At 42.9% G+C, this 21,795-nt stretch overlaps 1 protein-coding gene across 2 annotated transcripts in view; it reads right to left on the bottom strand.

The window, feature by feature from the left end:
• Positions 1-21,795, bottom strand: part of macrod2 (mono-ADP ribosylhydrolase 2) — an 839,875-nt gene that overhangs the window by 160,673 nt on the left and 657,407 nt on the right. For both annotated transcript variants that reach the window (XM_084075313.1, XM_084075314.1), the window contains exon 8: positions 1,804-1,877. In XM_084075313.1, the coding sequence (XP_083931439.1) occupies positions 1,804-1,877 (74 nt within the window). The remainder of the gene's footprint in view (positions 1-1,803; positions 1,878-21,795) is intronic.

Below are 21,795 nucleotides of genomic sequence, written 5' to 3'. Positions count from 1 at the left end.
GTTATAATCGCTCACTGGCTTACACGGTTTGATAGATCCCTCTCTCTGTTCGGCATCCCTTACAATAGAATGTTAAGGACAGAATCATTCTGATGATAAACAACGTCATAAACAGCTGATGAATAGTGCATCGAGGAGATGAACAATTACAACTCCTGTTTCATTTACTCACAACAAGCCATGTCATACGCCAGTGAGTGAGGTTTGCTGTAGGAGTATGCGGCTATACTGTATGTATTTAGCTTTGATTTATCCACTTAAAAAGGAGAAGTTCACCCAAAAGATTACTTATTTTCTATCAATGCAATTACACACTCCATGAAGCATTGAGGTCATGGAGATTGTTTTGTTTTTATCGCATTCCTAAGGCAATAATTTGATTACCGGCGGTCTCTCTGGTGGTAGGAGACACAAAGAGTCTCCTTTGTGTCTCCTACCAGAGAGACCGCCGGTGCCACATAGCAGATCTACAAGCTCATAGCGCGGCACCGAGTGCCGCGCTATGAGCTTGTAGATCTGCTATTTTTGAAAAATATTTTTAAGCGAACATTTTTTACTCAAATCTTTGCTTCTGGGGATTCTACAAATGTCTTCTAAAACAGTTTTTAAAAACTTATGTTGCTATAATCAGTGGTCCTCAAACTTTTTCCATGTCAAGGACCCCCAAAATGATATGTATTTGGCCGCGGACCCCCATCTCAAAATATGTTGTTCCAGGGAGAACAGATCGGAGTTAAAAAATGTTCGCTTTAAAATGTATATATGTATTCAAAGATTTTCACAAATGTTCACGATATTTCAAAAAACTCATAGCGCGGCACTCAATGCTGCTTGTATATCTGCTATTTTTGAATAGCCGATGAAATCTTAAAATGACACAGATGTGTTCCCGGTGCCTATCATGTAAGGAAAATTGATATCATCTGCCTCAGTGAAAGTGCTTTTAAAGGACAACCGTGCAGGATCATCAATACCTAAAATCACAATAATTCGCACGGCATTGTCAGATCATTTGCTGTGCCCCTTTTAGTTAAAATAATGATTCTATTATGTCTTCAAGGCATTTCAGATCAGATATTTTGCTTCATGTATAAATTAAATTTGATAGCAAAATGGATCAGGAGTCTAAGCATGAATGACTGGGCATTAATAGACTATTGGACTTCCTGTCCTTTGGAAGCCTATAATTATACTTTCTGGTCATTTGGACTGATGTGTTAACGTTCTTTCAAGCTTGGCAGAACAGAACAGAGAAAAGTGCTCTCTTTCTCTCCAGGCATAGACCCATTAAAAAAAAATCAACAGGTACATTGAAGGTCCGATTAGTCTCAGAATTGTCTTTAATTTAAAAAAAATGCTTACAGGCCACAAACCAAGAGACTGATGAAAGGAGGCAAGCACATGGTATAATCCGGAGAAAGTCTGACGATATCTTAAAAAGGTCAGTTTCTACACGTTACAATTTTAAAGGAACACTCCGTTTAGAACATAGATGTGGTGTGTTGTTATAAATTGAAGTCTAGTGTGTCGATATGAAGCCTGTCTGATACGGGAGCCATGGGAGTGTTCTGTAGTGTTTTGTAGTGGTCACATCGACTCCCTTCAGAATACTGGACAAGAGACAAGAGATGGATAGACAACTCCTCCCTGAACAGCTTCCACTTGACCCACATTTCATCTGAGTTCACATCCTACCCAGTGGTGGAAAGTAGCTTAGTACATTTACTCAAGTATTGTACATAAGCACAATTTGGAGGTACTTTACTTGAGTATCGAGTAAAAAAAATCCACCATTTCTCCTACCTTATCAGAGTTCTCCTCGATCCAGCTCTTGACTGTGTTCAGAGCTATGTCTGCTGCAGGCTCATTGGGAAAACCTAGGAGAGAGGAGCCAGTGTCAGTACCAGTTGCATTCAACAACAAGCAACAATAAACAAGCTTTATTATACTCCAATTGGGTGTTACTTGGCTAAAAGACAAAATCTACAATCACGATGCATTGTTAGCTACTGTAGTAGTGGGAACCAGAATCCAATAATTTGATGACCGGCAGCGGTTCCAGTACCGGAGCCGACCAGTCCGCTGGTCAGTGTTGTGCCTGAACGCGTTCAGTGAACGATCGTTCATGAACTCGTTCGTATTTTGGGCGAACGTGAACTGAACGTACTGTATATCCGCTAGATGAACGTTATTGTGAACGCGTTCATTCTGGCGTTTGTGAACGGCGTTCTCTCTTCGTTCAAACTTCGTTCAAGAGTGTCCCAAAATTCCATGGTTACATCGGTTTGTCATGTTGTATTTCATCCTATTCTGTGTTTCCGAGGCGTCTTGAACGCACCATCAGCCAAAAAAAGAGAAAAGCAAGGCGGCGTCTCACATTCATGTGCGCAGCGCGGAGACCGACTCCGAGTGAACAGTCTCATTGCAGCGACAGCTAGTGAACAGCACAGACAGTTACGGCCACTCGGCCAGGGCGAAGAGCTGACACTTTATCCGCTCTGCGAAGCTCATTTCCCGGCCACAAGCATTTGGAAGTTGACTTGTGTCTCTTCCAAAGTATCGGTGTTGTTTCCTTGGCTTCACTGCCGACAAAATTAACTTGAAGCTGGGCTGAATTAATAAAGTAAACACCGCGGAACGGCGAAATGAGTTTGGGATGTTACAACAACATGTCCGGACCGTGGCTGATGCGTCGTGCACCGTAGCCTACAGCCGACTTTAGGACGGTAGCCCCGGCCCCCGAACCTCTGAATGAACGTATTGTAGTCTGGACGTCCGACCCGACTTTATTTTGCCATTAAAAGTGGACTTCTGCACCTGGCTTTTGATGTTAACAGTGTCATACACTCACTTTGACAAGCCCCCAGCCCCCCCGCCAAGATGAATGAAAAATTAAAACACCATTACATTATTATGCATTACATTAGTATTAACCACATGAACCCCAGATGGGGGGAACATAAGCCAAAAATAGCCGATCTACAAGCTCACAACGTGTTGCAGCGCGACGCGTTGTGAGCTTGTAGATCTGCTATTTTTGGCAGAGAGAAAAAAAGCGTCCAAGAAAAGTAGGCCTCCCACCAAGATGAATGAAAATCTTTAGAAAATAGCAGATCTACAAGCTCACTGTGTCGCACCGTGACCTGTTGTGAGCATAGAGGTATAGGTTGTGAGCTTGTAGATCGGCTATTTTCCAATAGCCAAAACTTAAATAGGGCTGAAGTGATTCATGTATTTGCAAAATCTACATAGTAACTAGTAACTTCAGTTTTCAAATAATTAAAAATAAGTACAATATTTGCCTCTGAGATGTAGAGTAGAAGTAAGTAAGTACTGAAAACTGCTAATACTCTAGTAAAGTAAAAGTACCTCAAAATTGTACTTAAGTACAGTACTTGAATAAATGTACTTAGTTACTTTACACCACTGGAAATAATAAATATAGGGTGCTTTGTGTATGTACACCAGAGAGGATATAATGTATAAGAAAATTAAATAAATAACATTGGTTTTATAATGTATTGGATAAAAAATAAAAGTATAGTAATAATAATAAATAATAGATTCGGATGCATCCTGCTCCATATACAATACAATACAATGCACTGCTTTTCAGTTAATCATTCAAGTTTGAGACAATAAAAATATGCGATTAATAAGCGATTAATCGCGCGATTAACTACACAAATCATGCGATTAATCGCGATTAAAAATTTTAATCGCCTGACAGCACTAATATATATTGAAAAAAAAGAACGAAAAAGAACTGAACTAGTTCATTTTTTGAACCATGAACTTTAGTTCAAAATTTTGAATTATGAACTGAACTTTGAACTAGTTCATTTTAAAATTTGTGAACTGAACTTTGAACTAGTTCATATTTTAAGTGAACTTTCCCAACACTGCCGCTGGTCATCAAATTATTGGCTTAGGAGTGCGACAAAAAATGAAAAAATATCCATAAATTCAAGTCTCCATGGGGTGTCTAATCGATAGAAAAAAATATGTTTTTTTTGTGAACTATCCCTTTAAGACTTGCTTGATCACTTGATCTCGACTTGGGACTTGAACGCCAATGACTTGTGACTTGACTTGAGCCCTCTTAACATGAGACTTCAAGTTTCAAGTCACATAATACCTCACAAGCCCTTACCTTACAAGCCCTTACAACAAGCCCAAAAACTAAATATAGTTAACAGCAGTTCTCTGTAAATATAACATGAAACAAACATAATGTATGCCTCTTGGGATAAGCTGTCTAGTAAACATGCTACGTTTGTGAAGCAGTAAGCATTCCTAAGCATTGCAGTAAGCACAACTAAAGGATCTAGCTAGACACCGCAGGAAAGGAAGGTGAGGCAATACTTTCTTCTCTCAGGTTAAAAACAATCTTTTAAAATGCTAATCGAAAATCTTTGTTGACGTTCCGGTCTGTCGACCTTCATCAGAAACTGCTATGTTTCCACATGCACAGAAGCAGTGAGGGGGTGATAACACCACGCAGTCACATAACATCACACAAACACGCCAACACACTCCAATCCAAGCCTCCGCAAAAATTACCACTTTAACCTCCGTGTCATTTTAGATTTTAGCTACATGTATATTGGGACAAAGGTTTTTCCCCGAACTCTTAGGATTTAGAACATTGGTTTAGAACAGAAGTTCTCAAAAATAGCAGATATACAAGCTCACGGCGCGTCACTTCGTGCCGTACTGCAAGCTTGCACATCTGCTAAAAAAAAATGTATCACGTACATCTTTTCTTCTGGGGGTTCTTGGCACAAAACATTTTCAGAGGTGGGTCCACGGCCAAATACATATAATTTTGGGGGTCCTTGGCACAAAAACTACTGATTTATAAGGCATTCGTAGAATCGGCCTCAGGTCTTAATGGGTTAACCACTCAGAGGTGATATTTTTTGGATGAAACAAAAAATGTTTTTGTTAAAGCTTGAAAGCTTTGAGAATATTGTGAAAAATTCTGAAAAATCTTTGGAGTTTTTGAAAATGGTGAAAATGTTTGATCAAAAGTAGGGATTCCAGGGTTAATGTGGTTAAATACAATTCATTATTGTTTGGTCAATGTTGTGAGATTTACACATTAGATTACTCTTTGGTGTGTGTGTGTGTGTGTGTGTGTGTGTGTGTGTGTGTGTGTGTGTGTGTGTGTGTGTGTGTGTGTGTGTGTGTGTGTGCGTGTGTGATCATTCACACGGTCAGCTTTCCTTAGCCAGCAGCACACTGCCAAAGTGTGGAGATAATGACATATTGACCATCGTGGGTAAGGAGCATTGTGGCTAACTGCCATATTAACCCATTAAGACCTGGTGTAATTTTAGATTTATGTGAGCTATTCAAAAATAGCAGATATACAAGCTCATAGCGCGGCACCGAATGCAGCGCTATGAGCTTGTATATCTGCTATTTTGTTTTAGAAAAATCGTGAAAATGTGTGCAAATCTTTGAATATCTATTTTTCCATAGCGAACATTTTTAACTCTATTACAACTTCTGGGGGGTCCCTGGAACAAAATATTTTGAGATGGGGGTCCAAGGCCAAAATTCATATAATTTTGGGGTCCTTGACATGAAAAAGTTTGAGAACCACTGATTATAGCAACATCATTCTTTTTTTAACTGTTAGGATTTAGAAGACATTTGTAGAATCCCCCAGAAGCAAAGATTTGAGTTACAAATGTTTGCTTTGAAAAAAAAAAAAAAAAATTCAAAGATTTGCCCACATTTTCACAATTAGAAAAAAATAGCAGATCTACAAGCTCATAGCGCGGCACTTGGTGCCGCGCTATGAGCTTGTAGATCTGCTATTTTTGAATAGCCAAAGAAATCTTAAAATGACACAGATGCGTTCTCGGTCTTAAAGGGTTAATCACAACAGCGATGCCAGCGCTGGAACCCAACCTCTGTGTTAGCACAACGCATCGATCGCGCACACATAGATTGTGAGTGGATGAATATTTAATGAGGTGGGCCAAGGGGAAGACTCGGCTGGATGCTGATCTCAAGATCATTTGCTGCCATCGCCAGAGAATGACTTCACGTGACCTGACACTTGTAGTCAGCTATTAACTCTAAAAGCCCCGGGGCCAGCCATGCGATGACGGGAGTACATTCTGCCATTACCCAAAAGTGCTGACAATCTACTATATCATAGAGGAGAATTTCAGTGACTCTCATTTCCAAGCAATTATAGACCAAAAAAAAAAAACGCTTTTCCGTTCTCTTTGCAAAACTTGATGACAGCATTCTACTGCTCGGCCTCCGCAGTAACAGTAACCCTAGAGCTGGTTTGCGGGTGCCTTACAGGCATTAATGTCATTAAAGCTACAATCCGTAGGTTTTGCTTACGTCTGTTGCAGGAGAGGTACAGTAATTGCAATAGCTACAGTAAATATGGTGGCGCATTCGATATGACGTTCGCTTCAAACCAGGGACGTGCACAGATAGACTCTAGGTGGTGCTAGAGCACCTGCCCTTTGCCCTCTTGACCAGAAGTGCCCTTTTGAAAAAAAGAAGAAAAAGTTTTTTTTTTTTCAGTTTACAGCAGGGGTCTTCAACAGGGGGTCCGGGACCCCTAGGGGGTCCTCAGAGTTACTACAGGGGGTCCGCCAAATCTTTATGTGATATGATTTTTCTTTTTACCATAACCACTCGAAACCTAGAATCCCTTTTCTGAGGAGAACTTTAGCCAAAAATAGCAGATCTACAAGCCCACAACGCCTCGCGCTGCGAGGCGTTGTGGGCTTGTAGATCGACTATTTTTGGCAAAGAGGTATAGGTGTAGAGGGAAAAAAGTAAACAACCAAGTAAACAAAAAAAAGTATAATTTACTTGAGCACCTGCCCCTCAAAATGTCTGTGCACGCCACTGCTTAAAATCAATGTATTGACATTGTCAACCACTCTGCAAGTGTCCTACCTGGCACAATGGGTCAAACTTTTTGGGTCAAATGGGTCAAACTATGGTCAAATGGGTCAAACCTTTTGAATGGAAGAGTAGGTAGACCTCGAACAACTGTAGATGTGCTAGTTATACTGTATTAACATACTCTTACCAAATTAAGAAATATACATTTATATGTTACCAACAATTATCTTGTTTTGTATAACTCACAAATGTTTAAAAAATACAAAATAAAGGAGAGAAAAAGAAGGAAAGAGAGAAGGTCTGAGTAGAATAGTAAAGGAAAAGGAAAGCAAAAGAAAAGGAAGAAGAGAGGGAAGGTACAGTAAGGGAAGGAGGGAAAGGGGAACCCATGCTGTTTCGCCTATAGTGCTCCATCCACTCAGGCCTCCTCGTTAAGTGGCACCTGTAAACTCTCTTAATAGTCAAGGAAGGGGGTCCAAATCTCCTTGAAGACCCTTTAAGTGTGTATTTTATTTTATCTAGTTTCAAGAAATACATAGTCTCTTTAATTCATCTGGTAAAGCTGGGTGGAGAGTGTTGCTTCCATGAAAGGAGGATAAGTCTCCTCGTGAGCAGAGATGGCTATGATTACATGTGCTTTGCCTCGTATAGAACGGGTCTAAGGATATTTCACTTTCAAACATTTCAAACAACGTCTACTCTGGCTTTTGTGAGCAACCCAGACAGTTTTAGCTTGATTCAGTATTTAGATATTTGATATTCTTTTATCTTTTTTTGACCTTCCTATACAAACCCATTGTAACTTCAAACTTAATTTTAACCATGATAAATTCATCAAAAACACCCGTCCTTGGTTCTGGTGACTGACATTGTCCTTTTAAGGGGAAGGCCAAGTTTTTTCAATTACTTTTTTCATACATTTTATTAAATTAATAAAATGTAAAAGTACCACCAGAACCAAGGACGGGTGTTTTCATTTTTCAATGAGTCAAACATGGTTAAAATGGAATTTGAAGTTACAATGGGGTTGAATAGGAAAAGGGCATGTCTGATAAAATGAATATCGAATCTAAATACTGAATCAAGCAACTTAAAAACTGTCTGGGATGCTCACAAAAACCTGGGTAGACGTTAAAATGACCCCAAACATGTTTGAAAGTGAAATATCCCTTTAAGATCAGGGATCATAATAATAATACATTTGATTTATAACCTAACATAACTGCTACAGGGTTTAAATCAAAAGGCACAAAAATAACAAAATCAAGGGAAAGAAACCCAACAAGAAGACCCTTTCTTGAGGGAAAAAGTCGATTAAAAACGGATTAAAAGACATAAGAAAAAGCTTAGTTAAGCTTAGTTAAAAAAGGAATGTTTTGAATCCATTTTTAAAAGCATCAATAGATTGCAGGGCTCTCAAGTGGTCGGGGAGGGCATTCCACAGGCGTGGTGGGGCAGTAGAGCAGAAAGCCCGGTCAGGCGGTCACCCATGTTGCGGAGATTGGGTGTTGGGGGCCTGGTCGACAATTTGAACTACCAACTCTTCAGCCATGAGCCCATATTCCAACCCCGGGGGCCATATAAAGAGACCACAGGTTGAAAAAGGATACAGATAATATGTTCTCTTCTAAAGAGAGGGGTCAAGACCTCAATTCCAACCCACATCTATCAATACAAGGGCCACGCCAACACTTGCAACCTCCTGCCTATTACGAGGGTCACATTCTCAAACACTCCCCTCCTCTTTCAGAGCCATTGCCTGTGACTGTAACATGCTCTGACCTATGAAACCTTGAAAGCTTACAAGTCCTGTGATGACCTTAGCCCGCCTTTCAGAACCGATGTAAGAAATAATGAAAAGATACACAGGCCTACGGTAGGGTTTATAATTCTGCCCCTTCATTTGCCCTCACGCTCCAGCCATCCGCTGTCGAGCTCTCCTAACAAACAATACGATATGAATCCCAAATCAGGGGCCTCGACATTCACAGCGGTAGTAGTTTTATCCTCCACCCTGCCTGTCTGCACCTGACGTCTCTCTCTTTGTACTTTTTCCGCTCCTCCACCCCCACCGCCAACCCCCTTCTCTTCCTCCCCTCTCTCTCTCTCTCTGTCTGTCTCTGACAGCGGTGGCTGAGTTCCGCCGAGGATGAGGAGGAGGAGGAGAGAGAGAGAGAGTGGTTGAAGTGCTCTCTCGCTCAGCCCTGCTGCTCTGAGCCCTGGACTCAGAGGGTGGATGTGAGCTGCATAGCAGCCAGGCAAGACTGGCCTGACAGCCATAGTGTGAGCTCAGCTCTGCTCAGCTCTGCTCTGCTCTGCTGTGGTGCTGTTTCAAGCCGTGTGTGCAGCGTAATACGGGAGGCCTGTTCACATCCCTACCCGCCCTTCACCACCGTGTGCCCTGGGAGCTGCATGCGCGCTCAGAGGGTCTGATCCCGCATGCCAAAGCGCTTTCGCACTTCATCCTGGCCGGCCCCTTCCTGTCTCCATGAACACGGTTAACCTTTTCAATGATATCACTTTGTTTTGCGGTTTCCTTTTTATTTTTATTTTTATTTTTATCTCCACACACACACACACACACACACAAACACACACAGGCTCACGCACGCACACGCTTTGAAAACTTTTGAGGACATTGCAAAATTGCATTCGCTTATAATAGTCATAGTCCATAGAGATACATTACTAAACCTAACACTTAAAACAACTACCGTATTTTCCGCACTATAAGGCGCATCTGAGTATAAGGCGCACCTTCAATAAATGTATTATTTTCATATATAGGGCGCACCGCATTATAAGGCGCATCCGCACTATAAGGCGCACTGACGGTGCGCCTTATAGTGCGGAAAATACGGTATATCATTTTGTTCTAACTCAAGTGGATGGCATCCACACCACCACAACTACAATGACAATGAAAGCAGGCAAACTATATCTTTGACTTTGGGATCACTTTGGGAGTGCGCTTTGATGAACGACAGGTACACTGACAGCCAATGACAATCTATCAGAATTTACCAGGTCGTCACATTCAAAGCATCATTCACATTCAATATGACATTGCCGACAGACTCAGCATTGATGTCTTCTTTAATGATCTCCAGGATGCCATCAAACTGATGATGACTCCCATGAAAGTACAAAAAACAAAAGTTTTCTTCAAAAGAGAATCTCAGCACTCTAACCCATTAAGACCTGGAACTGTGCCATTTTTAGATTTGAGCTAAAAAGCATTATTTTACACTTTGGGCTATTCAAAAATAGCAGATATACAAGCTCATAGCGCGGCACCGAGTGCCGCGCTACGAGCTTGTAGATCTGCTATTTTTGAAAAATCGTGAAAATGTGTGCACATCTTTGAATATATATATTTTTAAAGCGAACATTTTTAACTAAAATAGTTGCTTCTGGGGGGTCCCTGGAACAACATATTTTGATGGGGGTCCGCGGCCAAATACATACAATTTTGGGGGTCCTTGACATGAAAAAGATTGAGCACCACTGATATAGAAACATATGTTTTTCAGAATACTGTTGAGATTTAGGAGACATGTAGAATCGGCTTCAGGTCTCAATGGGCTAATAACAGAGTGCTGAGATTCTCCTAAGGGACAGTTAAAAATGTACGGGATGAGTACCCTGGAGGAAAACAGGGGAGGGGGGGCATACATAGTGTATTTTAAATTTGGAGAAAAATGAAGATAACTCTAGTCTAAAGTGAGACTGGAATCAAATGGAGGGGCTGCTGCTGCCTTACAACAATGGCACACAAACCATGTGCATGGCTTCCATTTTATTATGATTTTATTTTATTTTATTTGATAATTTCTGGTACAAATTACAGTACAGTATATATCAGGATATCACAAAAAGTCCAAGGACTTATTTCAGTTGAGGTCCCACATAAATGATTACATCATGGTTTCTACTATCAACACATTTGCCATTTTACCTTAACTATAAAATCATTGCAACACATCACTCAATGCCATTGTTATGCCATTGTTTATAATTATTTGGTGGGGGAGAGTCAATTTTATAAAAAGAAATTCAATCACTTGGTCAAGGAAAAAAAAACCTTTCTATCACTGGGAGGGCCAGGCCTTTTTATTTCATAAATCCTCCATTGACCCTTCATTCTAATAGTGAACAGTCCGTAACTCCTCTCATTGAACCCATGCATGCCTGTGTTTTTTTTCATACAAGATTTTTATACATTTGAAAAAAACTCGAAATGTGACATTCTGACATAATTAGTACTTTTACATTTGGTAATTCAAGTACATTTTGATGCCATTACTTTTGTACTTTTACTCAAGTACATTTTGAATTGCGGACTTTTACTTGTAACGGAATTCTACATTGCAGTATTGATACTTTTACTCAAGTAGAAAACGTGAGTACTTTTTCCACCACTGTGGTTAATACACAAGCTTGGATAAAAGCCCCCTCCGAAGCACGCACGCACGCACACACGCACACACACAGGTGTCTCACTCAACACACAGGTGTACATGCTCACGCTCACACACACATCAAGTAACACAGCAGATGTGTGGAAGGAGGAGGAGGAGGAGACGGCGGCTGAGAAGTAGACGGTGGGGGTGGTGGGGTTGGGGAGTGGAAACAGCTGTGTGTGAGCAGAAAACACACCACAACGGGAGAGGTGTCAGAAACGTAAACAAATAAAGTTGTGAATAAATAAATCTACGCCTAGATGCCCTCCTCCCAACCGCTGCTGCTGCCTGATGAGAGAGACGAGACGAGGAGGAGAGGGATCTACGGACATTAAATCCCAGGTTATGAACAGGTCTTAATCATAAATGATAGGGCTGTTCTGGCCTAAAGTAGCAGGCGGATGGCAGCTGGTACATTTAATCTATTTAGTGTGCAGTTTCTACAAATGCACTATTGATTTGGCTGCTATACCTATTAATCATAGCGGAGATGAAAGAGAGGGGGAGACAGAGAGTGTGTTAAGAAAAGAGAAAGAGAGGGGGGGGGGGGGGGGGCGGGGGGGGGGCATTTAGAAAGAGAGGTGAAAAGGAGAGCCGGGGACGGAGGGTGACAGAGCGAGACACAAGGAAAGGGGGTGAGAGAGAGAGGAGAGACGGAAGATGACGGAGGAGAAAGAGGAGAAGGGGAGATGCAGAAAAGGGGTCAGTGATGCCGGGCACAGCCCCCCACGCCATGGGAGCTGTGCCTGACAGCGGCGTGCACAGCACAAGGTCAACGGCGGTGGCCCGAGTGCATCGGCAGCCTCTCCCTGATCATTTGTCTCCCTCACAACAGCCACCCCCCCACAACCCAACTGTACCCAGCATCTCTTCTTCTCTCTCTCTTTCTTGTCCTCTCTCCTCTCCTCCAAGCCTCGGCCACGGCATGTCTCGGAGTTGCAACACAAACACAATAAGGCCCTTCAATCAGCCCCCCCATATAGCCAGAGGGAGTCAGGGTGCTATCGGTACCGCCGTTGACACAACTCACATGTGACGGCTCTCGCTCTCAGAGGATGATGCTGAAAAAAAGGGCTGACCAAGCAACAATCTCTCTCGCCGCCACGCTCCTGCGCACACGGAGCACTGAATATCATAAAGCGTTTTAGCGTTTTTACTCCTACCCCTCCACAACCCCTACAACCTCCTCTCATTCTCTTTTGTCCTGTTCACTGTGCGAAGCGTTCGGCAAGAAGCTAATCTGTCAGGAGGTGGAGAGCTGGCATTGGGGGGGTGGGTGGGTGGGTGGGGGTGGGTGTGTGATTGCATGGCCCTCCAGGGTCCCCGCGCTGCCTGGCTCGCCTCTCTCTCTATGCTGGGAATATGGCCGGCACAGGGAGATTTGTCTTAGTGAGGCGCACTGATGGGATATGTGCAGCGCAGCGCCTCTGATGAGGACTCAGGTGGTGCAGTGTTATTTCTGCTGAAGGCTCCCCTACTTCATCACCAAGCGGAGCACAGCACCCGCCAGAGAGAGAGGAGAGAGAGAGACGGAGAGAGAATGAGAAAGAGGGGGAAAGGGAGAGAGAGAGAGAGAGAGAGAGAGAGAGAGAGAGAGAGAGAGCGAGAGAGAGAGAGGAAGGAAGGAAGAGGCTGTGCCATGTGAGCAGAGGTCACAGGTGTACAAGATGCTACTGCAACATTGGCATGTAACGCTGACTGCTTTCCTGCTTGTTTAAGCCCAGAGGTGACATTAAATTGGAAACCGTTTTCAATAAGTACTAAGTTATATAATAATATCTAACTATAATCAGACCAGAAGATAAAGGACACGGCAGGCAGAGTTAGTTACAGCTTTTTTAATTGTTTCCATTATTTTATTAATTCTGGACATCAATCATTGAACTATTTCCCTGTCAAAAAGAGTATTGTTTTATGTTTTTTTAAGAGCTCTCAGTGGAAGTTGGACTCCGCCAAGGTTGCCACTTGTCACCAATTCTGTTCGTGTTATTCAAGGACAGGGTCTCGAGGCACAGCCGAGGGGAGAAGGGTGGTTCAGTTTGGGGACCTCAGAATTGAATCTGTGCTCTTTGCAGATGATGTGGTTCTGTTGACTTCATCAGACCGTGGCCTCCTGCACACACTGGGATGGTTTGCAGCCGAGTGTGACGCATTCGGGATGAGAGTCAACACCTCCAAGTCTGAGGCCACGCTTCTCTGCCGGAAAAACGGTGGATTGCTCCCTCCGGGTCGAGAGTGAGTCGCTGCCCAGAGTGAAGGGGGTTCAAGTACCTCGGGATCTTGTTCATAAGCGAGGGGGAAAATGGAGCGTGAGATGGACAAACGCATTGGTGCTGCGTACTCAGTAATGTGGGCATTTTACCAGACCGGTGAAGAGCTGAGCTGAGCCGGCAAGGCTTTCGATTTTACCAGTCAATCTAAGTTTCAACCCTCACCTATGGGAAGTGCCCAGAAGAACGAGATTGTTGATACAAGTGGCCAACTTTAGTTTCCTCTGGGCTTGGCCTTAGAGATAGGGTGAGGACCTCAGACATCTGGCGGGAGCTCCGAGTAGAGCCGCTGCACCTCCATGTCGAAAAAGGAGCCAGTGGAGGTATAGTTCGGGCATCTGATCAGGATGCCTCCTGGGTGCCTTCCCTTGGAAGTTTCCCCCGGGGTAGGTCCATCTGATTGGTGGACCCAGAACTCACTGGCCTGGGAACGCTGTGGGGTCCTCCAGGAGGAGCACAAAAAAGTTGCCGGGGAGAGGGACGTCTGAAATACCTTGCTTAGACTGGCGCCACCATAACCAGGCCCTGTATTCCAGCATTAAAATTAATGGCCGGACGGACAGCCGGGCAGACAGACGTTTCTTTTTTAAGAGCAACAGCTTGGTGCGATTTCCTTCAACATTGTGTTTTCCACCACATCTCACTAATTGTGAGCAGCCCTAAGGAAAAATGGTCTTGGGCATATTGGACATTTGTTAACAAGGGAAGTTTTCACCCAGTGTTAGAAAAATGGAAATTCTAATCTCTGATGCAATTAAGAGAAAGGCTTGGGGCCTGGCGGACCGAACTTTTACAACGCATGCATAGGAAACTGATTTTATGGACTCTGTGACAGGGCTGAGGAGGATGTTGGTGTGATATCGGTGGATTTTCTGTTTCAGAGCTATTAGTGCTATACAGCAAAAATGTACAATTATACACTGTCAGTGTTCACATTCAGGATTTTACTGCGTAGGATGAAACAAAGCACTTTAGGGTATATACGTTCAAATAAACAACATCTAATTGATAATGGAACAGCGTAGTAGGTCTTTCCTCTTGGAAACATTTTATTGTATTTGTATTTTATATCTGTAGTATATTGTGGTTTTATGATAATGAAAGTTGTAATATATGCAATGTGATTTTAATTACATTGTACGGTATATATAAATCCCAATGGAAAATAGTTGAAAATTAGCAATAGCTCTACACTCTGTACAGCACATTATCTGTACTGGAACTATGTGAAATTGCATCGTCCGCATCAAATAAAACTCAACTAAATGAAAGAAAAAAGAAAAAAGAATAGAGATCACACACACACACGAAGCACAGACTGTCGACTGTGTTTTCTGGATTTTCGGAAAGAACCGTGATTACAAACACTGAACTGAATCAGGACAAAATAACGGGACGATATACACAAGCAAGTCCATCGCTCTTTCACGACACCGTGGCAACTCGCCTGCAGCCTCGATTTACAGAAGTATAACTTTGCAAGAAACTTGTGTAGCTAAGGTGTTTTTTTCTCTACCGAGAAGGACTGAAAGTAGCAGCATCACCTGACACAGCAAGTAGGAGGAAATCCACATGTATATATGTCTGTGGTATGATGCATTCCTGTTCGTGTTCAGAGTGTTGCAACTATATCGGTATAGGCCCGTATTGCACACCACACACACTGTTTTCTGTTTTCCCTGAGTGGGTGTATATTATGAGGCATGGTCCCACAGCCCGATGCCTTTTTATTTATTTTCTTTTGCCTCAAAGCCAATCCCCCCCCCCCCCCCCATATTCTTGAACAGAACACACACACACACACACACACACACACACACACACACACACACACACACACACACACACACACACACACACACACACACACACACACACACACGCACACACACGCACACACGCACACACGCACACACACACACACACACACACACTGGTATCTCTGTTCTCCGCGAGGGTTGGCTGGGATGGTTGACTTTATTTATCCATGCTGACTGAACCATTTAACCCATTAATACCTGAGGCCAATTCTATGAATGTCTTCTAAACAGTATTCTGAAAAAAAAAGTTTCTATATCAGTGGTGCTCAAACTTTTTCATGTCAATGCTTATTTGGCCGCCGACCCCCATCTCAAAATATTTTGTTAAAAATGTTCACTTTAAAACAATATATATTCAAAGATTTATACACATTTTCATAATTTTTCAAAAATAGCAGATCTGCAAGCTTGTATGAGCTTGCATATCTGCTATTTTTGAATAGCCAAAGTGTAAAATAATTATTTTTAGCTCAAATCTAAAAAGTGACACAAATGCGTTTCAGGTCTTAATGGATTAATGTAAAAAATGGCTATGAGGTGTGTTGTGGTGCGCATGGTTTATGTGTGTGCATATTTATTAACATTTAGACTACTGGCCCATTTAGACTTTGCTTTTATTCTTTACCGCTGTAAGGAATAAAGGGTAGTTACGTTGGGGCAAGTGGTGCATGCCAGTAAATGTTTGTTACATGTCATTTTTTATTCATTTTTTATGTTATTAATAATCTTTTAATTGCTTTTATTTGTTTCATATGAGCTGCGTGAAGCACTTTGTAAGCGCTTTGGAAAAGTGACTACACAAATAAATTAATTATTTATGATTATTACTATGAAAGTCCATTGAATGCGGACGTTATCCCATGAAGACCTGGGACGCATCTGTGTCACTTTTTGATTTGAGCTAAAAAAGCATTATTTTACACTTTGGCTATTCAAAAAATAGCAGATCTACAAGCTCATAGCGCGGCACCGAGTGCCGCGCTATGAGCTTGTAGATCTGCTATTTTTGAAAAAATCGTGAAAATGTGTGAAAATCTTTGAATATATACATTATTTTAAAGTGATCACTTTTAACTCAAATCTTTGCTTCTGGGGGGGTCCCTGGAACAAAATATTTTTAGATGGGGGTCCGCGGCCAAATACATTTTACAAATACATTTTGGTGGTCCTTGACATGAAAAAGTTTGAAAACCACTGATATAGAAACATACGTTTTTCAGAAAACTGTTAGGATTTAGAAGACATTTGTAGAATCGGCTTCAGGTCTTAATGGGTTATAGGAACCAGTATAAGTGCAACAACGCAGAATGCTGTTGTATAGAAGAGGATATTTTGGCCTTGCGTCTTTGGGAAAGAAAAGAAAGGTGGGAGTGGAGGTTGTCACCCCATCAGGCCTCGGGGGAGAGGTGAGGTGACCCAGAGGTGGAGGACAGAGTGGTGCCCCAGGACGCTAGACGCCACAGCCTGGGTGTCAAATGGCCCGGGGGCTCCTCTGCTACTGCTGCACACCGACACTGGGACACAGGCATAGGGCTGTGACCATGACCGACTTTGCATCCCACAGAAGGAGAAAGCGCGCGCGAGAGAGAGAGATGGAGAGAGAGAAAGGGGGGAGAGAGAGAGAGAGGACTGCAGGAGAGGAGTACAGACAGCAAAAAAAAAAAAAGAGAGAGAGAGAGAGAAAACGGAGGCGTAAAGAAAGTCTCCGCGCTGCCCATGGACGTGACCTTCCTTGGAAACATTCCATATAGGTGATGCCATGCTTTTGTCCTACATGCTAAAATTAACACCTGACATTTTTACTTTCTTTAACCCGTTAAGACCGGGAACGCATCAGTGTGTCACTTTAGATTTATTTGGCTATTAAAAGATAGCAGATCTACAAGCTCATAGCGCGGCACCGATTGCCGTGCTATGAGCTTGTAGATCTGCTATTGTTTGAAAAATCGTGAAAACGTGTTCAAATATTTGAATATATATGTTTTTAAAGTGAACATTTGTAACTCAAATCTTTGCTTCTGGGGGGTCCCTGGAACAAAATATTTTACAAATGTTTGCTTAAAAACATATATATTCAAAGATTTGCACAAATAATGTCCTGGATTTTTCAAAAATAGCAGATCTACAAGCTCATAGCGCGACACTCGGTGCCGCGCTATGAGCTTGTAGATCTGCTATTTCACACAGATGCGTTCCCGGTCTTAATGGGTTAAAAAGAGACAAAACCCCCCCCCACACACACACACACACACAGTATTCAACGAGTGTCTGATGCCCAAAAAACTGCGATGGAAAAAAGTTTAACACTCAACCAGGTTTTTTTCAAAGCGCCAAGTCTATTGTCCTCGTGGGTGGGTGAGTGGCTGAGTATTTTTACATTTGGCTTATCATCCATGAAAATGGTTGGAATAAGGCTAGCGTTGAGTACAAAGCACGCTGTGTAACTGTGTTAAATGGAGCTAGGGAGGCTCCCCCCCATTCCCCCCCCCCCATCCCCACTGAGCGCACTCTCTGCAACCCACTGATACAGCACGTTGCTCAGTGTGTACCTTGAAATTCCCAAACCCTCGGCCCTGGATATAAGCTCCCCAAAGCAAATCCCGGGATTTAACCCCTTCGAACCGGGGAACACGCTCTCTATCATTTTTTGATTTCTTTGGCTATTCAAAAATAGCAGATGTACAAGCTCATAGCGCGGCACGCTATGAGCTTGTAGATCTGTTATTCTTTTTGCTATTCTTTGAATATATATATATTTTTTTTAAATCGAACATTTTTACTCAAATCTTTGCTTCTGGGGGTCCCTGGGCTGGGACAGCATATTTTGGCTTGGGGGTCCACGGCCAAATACATATAATTTTGGGGGTCCTTGACCTGAAAAAAGTTTGAGAACCACTGATATTATAGCAACATACTCTAAACGTTTTCACTGTTAGGATTTAAAAGACATTTGTAGAATCCCCAGAAGCAAAGATTTGAATTCAAAATGTTCGCTTTAAAAATATATTCAAAGATTTGCACAAAGTTTCACGATTTTTCAAAAATAGCAGATCCACAAGCTCATAGCGCGGCACTCGGTGCCGCGCTATGAGCTTGTATATCTGCTATTTTTGAATAGCCCAAAGAACGAAGTCTTAAAATGACACACAGATGCGTTCCCGGTCTTAAGGGGTTAAGAGAGTCTCGGGGAAGGCCTGCTGCTGGCATCATGGACAAACCAAGGCACTACTATAGCCATCACCGGGGAGAGATAAGGTACCAATGAATGGCTTCTCCTCCTAATCCCACGGACACAGGGTTCGGGATGCAGTTGGATCACGAAGATGGCCGGGTGAAAACTCTTAGCAAGCCCTGACCCTTTTCTGATCTGGACCCCTACGGTGGGGTAGGTAGTGTGGACATTCCAGTACAGCCCTCAGTCGATTACATCTACCTATCTTGCACAACCACCAGTTCATGTCAAAAAATAAATAAATAAAATACAAATAAAACACTGCTGTCAACAATCCTCAGATCCGTCACAGAGACAGATGGGGCCAAAGGTGGGACGGGGGGGGGGGGGGGGGTGTGTGTCGAAGGGGCCAGTCAAACGGGTATACTGATTCTTCATGAGCGGAGAGCAGAGAGGTGTTGCAAAGTAGAGCGACTCTTTATAAATGCAGGTGCATGGCAGAAACTGTCACTTAACCCTCTAAGACCGGGAACGCATCTGTGTGTCATTTTAAGATTTCTTTGGGTTATTCAAAAAATAGCAGATCTACAAGCTCATAGCTTGTAGATCTGCTATTTTTGTATATATTGTATATCTGCTATTTTTGAAAAATCTAGATTTTTTTTGCAAATCTTTGAATATATATAATATATATATATATTCTTAAATTTGAGTTAAAACATTTTAACTCAAATCTTTGCTTCTGGGGATTTTTGAAAAAAAACGTATATTGCTATATATATTAGTGGTTCTCAAACTTTTTCATGTCACGCCCCAAAATGATATGTATGTGGCTGCGGACCCCCCATGTCAAAATATGTTGTTCCAGGGACCCCCAGAAGCAAAGATTTGAGTTAAAAATGTTCGCTTTAAAACATTTACATTCAAACATTTGCACATATTCCAAGATTTTTCAAAAAATAGCAGATCTACAAGCTCGTAGCGCGGCACTCGGTGCCGCGCTATGAGCTTGTATATCTGCTATTTTTGAATAGCCAAAGAAATAAAAAAATGACAGAGATGCGTTCCCTGCTTGAATGGGTTAAATAGGAAACTGAATGTTCCTGCCCTTGGCTTCGCATTGCACCAGTAGGTCCTGAGCTGTTGCGCCGAGATTGATAATGGCAGATGCCTCCTAAACCTTAGAGTCGATTACAAGGCTGTTTTCTAGGATGCTCTCTCTCTCTCTCTCTCTCTCTCTACCTGCCAGGGTGAGGTCTCTCCACAAGGTCTGCGGTGAGTTGCTAAATCGTACGCTCTGTTGCCTGAAAAGCTTCATTTCAAAAGCAAGAAGGCATTTCTTATTTATGTGTCCTTTCTGAGTGTGTTTGGCCATGGTTGAGCCTGTGTACGAGCGTGCGTGCGCTTGTGCGCTTGTGTGTGTGTGTGTGTGTGTGTGTGTGTGTGTGTGTGTGTGTGTGTGTGTGTGTGTGTGTGTGTGTGTGTGTGTGTGTGTGTTCGTTCCTGACACCGGGCGCACTTCAGGACACATTTTGACATCAAAACCGATCAATGGGAACGGTCACATTGGGGACATTTGATCTTACTCAGTGTTGCTATGCTCATTTGGAATGTGCTTGCACTGTATTTTAATGACGTGACGCGCACGTTGCTTAACACCTACACTACAGGTCACACGATGGACAATTGATATGCATCTAGGCTCATTTCTATGTTAATGTACCTGGTGTGAGTCGGGAGCCGTTGTAAACGTTGTTGAGTGTGAATTTAAAGTCGTTTTTAAATCTATGCGTGTGCCTGCGCGTGCTCCTGGTCAAATAGGTTCCTGCACGCCGTGCAAGGCCGTCCCATGAGCATTGCACCCCTGATCTTACTGCAGTTTCATAAGGTTAGGGTTAAAGTTAGGGTTATGCATGTACAGTATGGTAGGATTAAGGTTAGTGTGAGGTGATATAGAACACATGTAAGTCAACGCAACATCCGCAAAAGTTTGCAAAACCAACACGTGTGGTGCCTCTGTGTGCGTGTGCAAGCATGCGTGTGTGTGTTGGGGGAGAGAATGGATGTAGTACAGGGGTCTTCAACAGGGGGTCCGGGACCCCTAGGGGGTCCTCAGAGTTACTACTGGGGGTCCGCCAAATCTTTGTGTGATATGATTATGATTTTTCTTTTTTTTACCTCAACCACTTGAACCCTAGCATCCTTTTTTCTGAGGAAAACTTTAGGCAAAAAATAGCAGATCTACAAGCTCACAACGCCTCGCGCTGCAAGGCGTTGTGAGCTTGTAGATCTGCTATTTTTTGGCAAAGAGGTTTGGTGTAGAGCAAAAAAAGAGCAGACCAAGTAAACAAAAAAAGTTTCATCTGAAACACAATTATATACAATATAGAGGGGGTCCTTGCTTCATCTCTCTCTCAGCTAGGGGGTCCTTGGCCTGAAAACGTTGAAGACCCCTGATGTAGTAGTAATATTATAATAAATAATAGTAAAGAGATTGTCAGAGTGAAAAAGAGAGAGAAGAAAGAGGACAGAGAGAGAGAGAGAGAGAGAGAGAATACATGAGAGAAATCACGCTGTATCAGTCTTGGCAGCTGAACTCTGCAGCTTGACTATTGGCACTGATCTTGTGAGACATTGAGAGGTGTCTCTCCTCCTCGCGAGGAATAATCCGTTTAAACCCCGGGTCACGCGGTTACGTGATTGATGGGCGAACAGGAGCGGCACTTAATAACCTCTATCATGCCGCGTGACCCTGTAGCCCCACGGTGGGCGCCAAGTTTGTTTATGGGTGGTACCTCCCCGACCGACACGCTAACCGTTGCAGAAATTCTGTTGTGGCTAATGGATCGGACTGAGGGATTGGACTGTCAGCGCCGCGTGAGCTCTCATTTTTCTTCCCCGCGCGTCTTGAGGTACCCCCGCGCGCCGCGCACCACCCCTGCTACGCCCCTACCCCCGTGCTCCCGCCCGCCATCCCGTCATCTGTCAGCCGGTGACTGAGCCCCCTGGAATATGGAGGCGTGAGGAACCGTGTCAATTAGCATTAGCGCTCCTGACAAATCTGTTCTGCTCGCCACAAAGGCCTCAGATAACTTGTCCCTGATTCCTCTCTGTCACAACGTCGGGCGCTCGGGATTTGTTTTGTTTTTTGCCACTACACACAACTGAAGACCTGGAAATGG

The sequence above is a fragment of the Gymnoscopelus microlampas genome, assembly GCF_963454915.1.
Source record: "Gymnoscopelus microlampas genome assembly, chromosome: 13".
Classification (NCBI taxonomy): domain Eukaryota; kingdom Metazoa; phylum Chordata; class Actinopteri; order Myctophiformes; family Myctophidae; genus Gymnoscopelus; species Gymnoscopelus microlampas.
The sequence above is the reverse complement of the archived record's forward strand: the minus strand, read 5'-3'. Positions and strand labels throughout refer to the sequence as shown.